Source organism: Patagioenas fasciata, chromosome 16 (genome assembly GCF_037038585.1).
Source record: "Patagioenas fasciata isolate bPatFas1 chromosome 16, bPatFas1.hap1, whole genome shotgun sequence".
Lineage (NCBI taxonomy): Eukaryota > Metazoa > Chordata > Aves > Columbiformes > Columbidae > Patagioenas > Patagioenas fasciata.
Window position 1 is genome coordinate 6,787,709 of NC_092535.1, and position 9,105 is coordinate 6,796,813.

The following is a 9,105-nucleotide window of genomic DNA, read 5'->3' on the forward strand; positions in this document are numbered from 1 at the left end:
AAACGTCCCTTTCCCCAGCAGCCCCCATCATCGGAGACTGGCTTTGCTCCTGGTGTTGCAGGTGGAGAGACAGAAGCAAAGGTGAGAAGAAGATGTGCCAAAGGCTGGTAGAGACTCGTTTGGGAGCCCGGCTGGGGCCTGAGGCAGCCGCACACCTGATCCTGTGCCTGTGTTGTGGGGACCCGCGCTGCTTCCCGGGGATCGAGTCCTGGAGAGGTTGATTCTGCATTTGATGGAAATGCACTGGAGGGAGGTAAGCACAGAACCCTTGTGTTTCAGCCCAGCACGTGCTCCCCAGCAGGACTCGTCCCAGTGTCACTGGTATGGCCTCAGCAGAGCCCTGGGGCTGCCCCTGGTCCTGCTCCAGCCCTTTGTGCCACCGGACGGGAGGGGACACTGAGGATTGTGTGCTTTGAGGTCACGTTTCCTCCTTCCCGCAGGGGATGCAGCGGAGAGAACCCATCGTGGGGGCCTGGGACCCTTCCCCAAGCCCAGTTCAGCCTCGTCTCCTGGTCACACAGCCAGCGGGGGAACAGCCGCTCCGAGCCCGCGGCTGCATTTATGGGAGGAGGATGGAGGTGACTGGGGGTCTGTGCCCCAGTGCAGGACTCAGTGTGAGGAGAGAGGGGCCAGGATCCCCTGGGGTCTGTTATGCTCTTGCTGCTGATGCACAGTCAGGAAGGCTCTTATAGGGATGCTCATGTGCCTCTGAGCATCACTGAGCTCAAGTTTCATTAAACCTTGTCCCAAACTGCCAGCTGTGACACTAAAAGGCATAGAATTGCTGCGATGCCGGGAAGCAGCGGCTTTCAGAGCCACTCGCAGAGATGCTGGGGGAGGAAAAGCTCCAGCTGGGTGTTGGGGTGCAGCTTCCAGCCTGGGGTCAGAGCAAACCCTGTTTTGTGAAACAGTCCGTGCCCTGGGAAAGCTCCACAGGCAGAGGACACGGGGCTGCACCCCCAGACGGTGCTGGATCCCTCACGGGGCTGGAGATGCCACCAGCACCTGCCCGGCCTCTGTCCCCAGAGAAATGTCCCCTGCAGCTCCTGGGGACGGACCCACACACCCGTCTGTCCCACCCGTGTCCTGCCTGGGGCTGCTGCTGGTGCCCAGCACCCTGAAAGCAGCACAAATCCTCCTCCTCCGCCTCCCACTGGGTCTGGGGGTGTCAGCTCAGCGAGTTCCAGACGCCCCCAGCATTCCCGGAAGGGTTAAAAATGCTTCTGAGCTGCTCCGGCTGCATCAGGCGGTGTGATCGCCTCTGGTTTAACAAACTGTTCCTCCCTTTCCTTGCAGTAATTTCTGCTTTTACGTATTCTGTACCTTTTTTTCAGAATGGGAGAAAAATGTAGGTTTACAGAAAAAAACCAAAACAGCCCACAAAGTGATTACAGTGCATTAGCAGCGTGAGAAGCTTTGTCCCGTGTCACCACCAGAGATCAAACTTGGTTTGAGAGACCCAAGGCTGCTCACCGGGACAGTTTTGGTTGCTGGTGCTGGAGCTGCTGCTTCCGCAGCTCTGGGCGGAGGAGGAGGGAACCTTTGGGTCTCTGGGGATGCTGGTTTCTGGCTGTGTGGGTGATGGAGTGGTCATGGGTGATGCTGATGACTCTTGGGTGATGGTGATGGGCACAGGGTGATCCCTCACGGGTGGTGCTGATCCCTCCCAGGCTGCTGATGGCCAGTGGTGGGACACGATCACCCCACACCACATCCCAACCAACTCCAGACCTTCTTGCAGGACTGACCACCAGACGGGGGCAAAGCGCAAGAGCACGGCGGCGCGGCAGGTACAAGGGTGACTTTAATGTACAACAGCGAGAGCAACACGCGAGATGCAGCAATGAGGAACCCGCCGGGCAAGGAGAGGGGTCCTTGGGCACGGCTCCAGCCCCCAGCTGGGCAGCAGCATCCCCCCCTTCTCCGCTCTGCCATGGCTGCTCCTTATGGGGTCGGTCTTCTTCATTTTCCTCCACGACCCTCCCTCATTTTCCTATACTCTGCAGCAAGAGCTTATTGCTGAGCGCCTTCTGGGCCAGTCTCTCCTCCCGGGACATCTCCAGGAACTCGCGCAGGAGGTGGAAGGTGAGATCCAGCGAGTTGGGTTTGCCGTCTCGCCTCTTGCCGGTTTGCAGCCCTCGTGGGGTTCGGGAGGCTGGGGTGGGCTCTGCCCCATCGGGCTGGCACAGTCTTTGGGGCAGGGGGCTGGCGGGGGGGTCCGGGGGTTGCGGGGCTCCCGGCCAGGGCTCCCAGGTGGATTGGGGGGCCAGGGTCAGCCTGTGGGACGGGCCCCGGGGCCACTGCAGGGGTGAGCAGGTCTCCGAGGGCAGGAAGAGCAGGACGAGGACGGAGGCAGCCGAAATCATCCTGACCCGCATCGCAGCCACTCCGGGGCCAGACACCTGCAACAGCCCCCCCCACCCCAGCCCGGATCCCCACATCCCCCCCCACTGCGGTCAGGGGGCACCCAAGGGGCTTCACACCGGGAGAGACCCCCACCCCAGGTATGACACCCCCTGAAGATGGAGACCCCCGGGATGGGAACCCCACCCCCTGGGACAGGACCCTTCCTTGGGGACAGGACCCCCTGGGGGCTGGAACCCCCCACCCGTGGACGGGACCCCCAAACCCCACCCGGGTGCCCCAGTCATGGGATGAGACCTCACGGACAAAGGAACCCCCCGGTTTCTGGGACCCTCCGTGTTCCCGGGGATGGGATGCCCCCCCCTACCCCGGCCACGGGACCCTCCGTATCCCCGGGACCGGACACCCCTCGCACCCCGGGGCTTGGGACTCCCCTCCCCGTGCTGGGGCTCCCGGGGGTGGGTGCCCCGGTTCCCCGCTCACCGCTCGCCGCCGCTCCGCCCGGCAGGACCCGCCGCTCCGCCCGCCCGCACCGCGTTATATGGGGCGGCGGCGGGACCCACGTGACCGCGCTATACCGGGCGGCGCGGGCTCCCCCGGCCCCCCCAACCCACGTGACGGGGCCCGGAGCGGGGCCGGAGCGGAGGGAGCTGTCCGGGGTGCTGAACCCGCGGGACGGGAGCGGGGGACGGGGGCGTGCGGGAGAGTCTGGGGTGGGACACGGGGGTACGTGGGGGGAGAGTTTGGGGGGGGACACGGGGATGCGTGGGGGAGAGTCTGGGTGGAATACGGGAGTGAGAGGGGTGAGAGGATGAGAGTTTTGGGGATACACGGGGTACATGGCAGTGAGAAGGTTAGAGTCTTGGGCGGACACGGGGGTACATGGGGTGCGAAGGGTGAGAGTCTAGGGGGACACCGGGATGCACAGGGTGAAATGGGTGAGAGTTTGGGGGGGACATGGGGGTGCGTGGGGTGAGAGTCTGGGGGGGAAGTGGGAGTAGGTGGGAGTGAGAGGGTGAGAGTTTGGGGGGAACACGGGGACACGTGAGGTGAGAGGGGTGAGAATTTGGGGGCAACATGGGGGTATGTGGGCGTATGTGGGGTGAGAGTCTGGGGAGGAAGTGGGGGTATGTGGGCAGTGAGAGGATGAGAGTTTTTGGGGGGACATGAGAGTACATGGGGTGAGAGTCTGAGGGGACACAGGGATCATGGGGAGAGTCTGGGGTGCATGGGAGCACATGGGGTGAAAGGGGTGAGAATCTGGGGAGTGCAGGGGGGTACGTGGGGGTGAGAGTCTGGGAGGACATGGAGGTACATGGAGAGGAGGGACTGAGAGTCTTTGGGGACGTGGGGGATTGTGGGGGTATGAGGATGAAAGTCTGAGGGGCACAGGGGTATGCGGGGTGTGAGTCAGAGTGGACACAGGGGATCATGGGGTGACAGTCTAGGGTGGTGCGTGGGGGTATGTGGGGGTGAGAGCTATGAATGTCTGGGGGGACACAGAGGTATGTGGGGAGGAGACAATCAGAGAATGCAGATTTCCCAGGGAAAGTTTCCCCACCAGAGCCGGCGGCTCCTTCGGAAGTTGCCCAGCTCCTCCGAGTGATTCATCTCCTGGCATCATGCAGATGAAAACTTCACTTCAGAAGTGTAGATGTGCTTCTGGAGTGCAATTTTTCCTTCTTGGCGAAGCACAAAAGGCAGGTTCTTTGCATGGCCTGGTTGCCCAGCACAGACACACACCTCTGGGTGCAAATTGGGGTTCATACACGTGATTCATTTGCCTTTTCCTCCCTCCCCACTGGAGCTTCCATCATTGGGCACTTGAAGCTCAGCAATCACTTCATCTTGCAAAAGTGCTGCTGCCTCTAAACTTCAAATTCCCTCTTGAAGGAATGAACATTTCAAGAGAAGGAGGAAAAAAAACCCCAGAAACACAAACAAAACTGAAACCAAAACAATGCACATGTCCCAGTGGCAGTAATTTCAGCTGCTCCCCTGCATGCAGGGCTGAGTCCTCTCTGCAAACCTTTTTCTTGCCCCATCTCCAGGGGCTGCTCTGCAGAAGCAGCACCAGGGAGGACCAGGGGCTGTGGGGCAGAGTGGCGGCAGGAGCTGTGATGCCCTGAGCATCACCTGTGGGATTTTGGGGACCACTCTGGGTTGGGAGGAGGTTGGCAGTCACTCTGGGCAGGGACAGCCCCATGGCTGGGAGCAGATATCGCTCCGTTCCTCTGCCACCCCCATGGTCAGTGCTGGGGTTGGGAACGCTTTAGACCATTTCGCCTTAGGATTAGTCATGTAATTGTAGGAAAGACAGTGAATCCAGTAAGTGCATCTTGTACTTGTGTTTTATTTAGGAAGCTCAACTTGGAATTTTATTTTCTTTTTTTCCTGCTCCCTTCATAAATTACTGACACATTCAGTGCTGAAGGGCCCCGTGTGCTGCCTGGGGATTCATTATCGTCACTTTTAGGGATGTAACTGTCTCTGCCTCCACTCAGGAGTGTGAGGAGCGACGTGTTAATGATGCTTTCAGAGATGCCAAATTCACCCCTCGGCTGCGCTCGCTGGGTCCGGCGGCCTCGCAGCTGGTGGGAGTCGGAGCGGCTCCTAATTAGACACATTTAGTGCTTGGAGCCTTCTGCCTTGTGAACAGCGAGTTACACGCGGCAGCCACTGCTTCACCGACCGTGACAGCATCGGTGCCAAAGCAAGGCCGAGCTTCCAGCAGCTTCTCCTAAAGACCCGGTGGGATTTGCCGGCCATGTTCCTCCCTTTGCTTCTCACCTGTCCTGGTCCTTCCCCATGGCCACAAACAGCTGCAATGGGATTCACGTGTGTATTTGATGCTGGTGGGGGCCGGCGCTGCCCGTCCCGCTCTGGAGAAGGCGTCTCATGGGCTGACGAACCTGAGATTGACCCTTATGTTTCACCATTCTCAGGTTAGACAGTCCTCGAGGTGCCTCTCGCTTGGGCAGCCGCCGAACCCCATGCCACGTGTCCTGTGTCCCGCAACATGTCCTTCTCCAGACCCCCCAATATTTGAGAAACGTGGAGGAGAAAGCAGAGAAGCAGCCCCTTGGCTCTGCACCCCCAGAGCGGTGTTTCGGCTCCTCTCCATCCTGGCTTGACCCAGGGGCTCCACGTAGAGCAGCCCCTTCCCAAAGCAGTGCTGAGGTTTGGGGACACACGTTAATGCCAGGGTTGGGTTAACGGTTGGACTTGATGATCTTGAGGGTCTGTTCCAACCAAAATGACTCTATGATTCTGTGAAAGGGGTGTCTGGCGGGGATGAACCCCTCTGTGCTTTCCCCTTCATTTTGATTCCCATCATTGCACATCACCAGGATGGCTCACGGCAGCATCCGGCACTGTTTCTGGTCTCAGCATCCCAAAGCGGGTGCTGGAGGGGAGATGTGTCCCTGGGCTGGTGACGTGCAGCTGTGGCCCTGCCGAATGGCCACCTCCTTGGTTTAGCAGCTAGTGCTGGATTTCTTTGGATTTTTTTTGTTTTTAAAAGAAAGGAAGTGCACACCTGGCATGGTGCAGCTCTCAGTGAGCACCCGGCGGGGGCTGTACGGAGTGGGAAGGGTGCACACCTGCTCCAAGAAGCATCGGCTGCATTTCAACACGTGTGATGAGTTTGGGATGGTCTCAGAGAAGGAGCCTGTGGAGCAGCCCGGCTCCTCTCATGCAGAGCAACTGGCTGCGTGGGGCAGAGCACTGGGCTCCAGGAGCCTGGGGGGCTGAAATCACCCAAGGCTGGTGCTAAATGGGGACACTGGGGCTCAGGGCTGCTGGGGACAAAAAGCTGAGCTCAGGAGGGGTCTGGGTTTGGCACAGGCTGTGGGGTTAACTCTGGCTTAACCATGGTTGAGAGCTGCCTGTTTCTGCAAACATTGTCTGTCTGCACCCCAGGAAATCCTCCAGCACCTCTCCATCTCCAAATCACGTTTCCCTCGCTGGGGTTCCTTGGGCCATCGGCACCCGAGGCTGGGAGGAGCGGATCTCCTGGGGCTGCAGACGGCAGAGCACGTTTCTGCGCGGGCTGCCCTGGATTTTGGAATTCAGCAGCACAAAAATCTCCTGCCCATCTCTGCAGGTAAGGGAGGGGTTTACCTACTGGGCTTCCAAACGCTATGGGATGCTGGAAACCGCTTTTCTGGGGAAGGGGGATCTCCGGCTGCCATTTCTGGCAGCCTGATGGCAGATTGATTCGCCCTTAAGTGTGGAAAAATGAGGGTTAAAAACCCATCGGTTTAAATGGGTGAACTAACTACAAAATCAAAGGGAAGAGTTTTTCAAGTTTGTCACTGACAAGCTCCATGTGAGAGGTGAGTGGGCCTAGAAGAGCTGTCAGCAAAAGGCACAGAGGAATCTATGATCCATTTTCTGCCCCTTTCTTGATTTCTTGCTTAATTTGGTTGCTAACACGTTCGCACGTGTTTGGTGTGGACTGAGCCCATGCAGCCCAGACTGCTTCAATGGAGCGACTCTGGATTTGCAAAGGAAAGACAAATCTTTCAGGCAGAAACTAATAGGGTTGCAGAGCCACAGCTTCAGCTTCTCAGACAGCCCTATTGGAAAGCTGTGGTCGGCTTCTGGGTTTTTTTTAAGCTTTGCATCATGGGTTTGCAAAGAGAAAACAACAACAGAAAAAAAGCCGAACAGATTTGGTTTCTCTGAGCAAAGTTAAGTTTTAGTAAGTTTGGGACAGAGCAATGAACAAGCGCCAGGCTCCTCCCGACCTCCCCCATTGCAAAAGGGTGCTGAGCAGAAATGCAGTGAGGACTTCCAAGAATAATCAGAAATCATTTCTGCAGAAAGGAGTAAGAGAAGGTGCAGGGCAGCGCCTGCCTTACCTGCCAACCCGCCGTGTCCCCGGGGCAGCCAGGCAGAGGTTGTCTGTCTGTCCATCCCTTCTCACCTGCTCTACCCCACCCAGCCACCCCCACACCGGCTTTTATGGCCTTTCTTGTCACTCTGAGGAGCCGGGCCGCAGCGAATTGCCACACTTTTCTGCTGGCTTCCTGTTTGTTCATCACGAGCGTCGGTGGTAAAATTTCCATTACACGCTGGACAGACAGGGCGGCAAAGAGAAATGAAGAAAAAAAAAAAGAACAAAAACCAAAAAACACCCATGTCTGTGTTTTAGTGGTTCCCTCAAGTCATTTGAAAATGAGAAAGTGCCCGGGTGCTGTTAGATGGAGGGGAGGAGGAGGGATGCAGAGCATCCTCTGGTACCCGGGTCCAGCTGGGGGGTGAAGCTGCTCTGGGTCCCCCCTGGAAACTGGAGACCTCCCGTTCCTCGGTTTCAACAAGGAGGAGACCCTCATTTCCACCCCACCCAACCGAAAACTGTGTTTCCTAAATGCTGAATGGAGCCAGAGCACTGGGCAAAGCTCTGTCCTGCCCGGACCAAGGGCTGCGGCACATGGTTGTGTCCCTTGCTAAGAGAGCAGATCTGGAGATAAATGATTTATTTTGATCTCTTGTTAATTCTCGCCAGGCACAGAAGAGCTGTTTTGGCTGTAGAACAGAGCGGAGCAAAGGAAAAGGTGGAAAACCACCTGCCATGACAATACAGATACTGCCAAAGGACTCTGGTACATCTGAAGCAGCGTCCCTTGCTCCAGAGGGACACAGGGTGTTTGGGGGGGCTGGGGCAGCCTGTGCTCACAGTGGGACATGCAGCCGCGGGAGAAGCTGTGCTTCCCAACAGCTCTGCAAAGGGCATTTCCATCGCCCGCTGCAGAGTCTCCAGTAACTCCTGGTCTGCTCCAGCCCCTGTTTTTCCCTTGGCCCCACCAGTGCCCTGGGCTGCCCGTGTTTCATCCTGCTCTGCGCTGGGCCCTGCTTTAGAGGGTGTCAAACACCCCTCGTGCTGCTTTCCAAGCTGAAATGGGGCAAAACGGGTGAGCGGTGTTACTGGTGGAGTCTGGTGGCTCAAGCACCTGTGTTGGGTTTGTTGCCTGGGATGGACATCCCTTTCTCAGTGTCCCTTTCCAGGACACTCTGCACGACACAGAGGGGATGTGGAGCTGCAGCCCAGCTCTGTGTAAACACCGTGTTAGCCCTGGGCAGAGCTGCAACGCTGGCAGCTGGCTGTGGCCTCGGCATCCCTATCTCTGGTGGGATCCATCTGCAAGAGCTCCCTGGCTCGCAGCAGACCCCGGGATGGCTGTCTGCAGGCTGCGAGCCCAGCTCCTGCCCCACACACTCTGCCCTCATAGTCTCACCTTTGGGGGGCTTTTCTTTTTCCTCCACATTCATGTCAGGTGAAGGACTTGCCCCAGCTCAGCCTGCTCAGGGTCTGGGTGGTACCTAAAACAAACTCGTTAGCATGGCTGCGCTGCTCAACCCCCCCTTTTCTCTTGTCACAGCTATTGTTCACATGAGAAAGGAAGGGAGGGGGACACCTGCATGTTCTTTGTTTTGTTGTTCTGGGTTTTGGTGGTTTTTTTCAGTTTGTTAGAAACAGAGAAGGAATACTCGGGATCCAATATTTCTTTCTCTGCTCTGATTTTGTGTTTTAACTTCCGTGCTTTTCCCAGAGCCTCGCTGAGCGGTGCCTGAGCTCGGCAGCGGTGGATGCACCCGGCAGATCCTGGCACAGCACAGACCCATGTCCTTGGCATCAGCCGGCCTGCTGCTACCTACTGGGAACGGCGCTCCACGCTAAACCTGCCCTTCCCCAGCACAGCTCGTAGTGCCACAGAGGAAAAAAATGACGGTCAG

The 9,105-nt window shown here is 57.8% G+C and overlaps 1 protein-coding gene across 1 annotated transcript; it reads right to left on the reverse strand.

Moving 5' to 3' along the window:
• Positions 1-1,786: 1,786 nt before the first annotated feature.
• On the reverse strand, positions 1,787-2,911 carry LOC136108462 (corticoliberin-like). The gene is made up of 2 exons (XM_065850256.2): positions 2,848-2,911; positions 1,787-2,402 (listed from the first exon to the last, which is right to left on the reverse strand). The coding sequence occupies exon 2, from the start codon at positions 2,376-2,378 to the stop codon at positions 1,986-1,988; it is 393 nt and encodes a 130-aa protein (XP_065706328.1). The 5' UTR covers positions 2,379-2,402; positions 2,848-2,911; the 3' UTR covers positions 1,787-1,985.
• Positions 2,912-9,105: the final 6,194 nt, after the last annotated feature.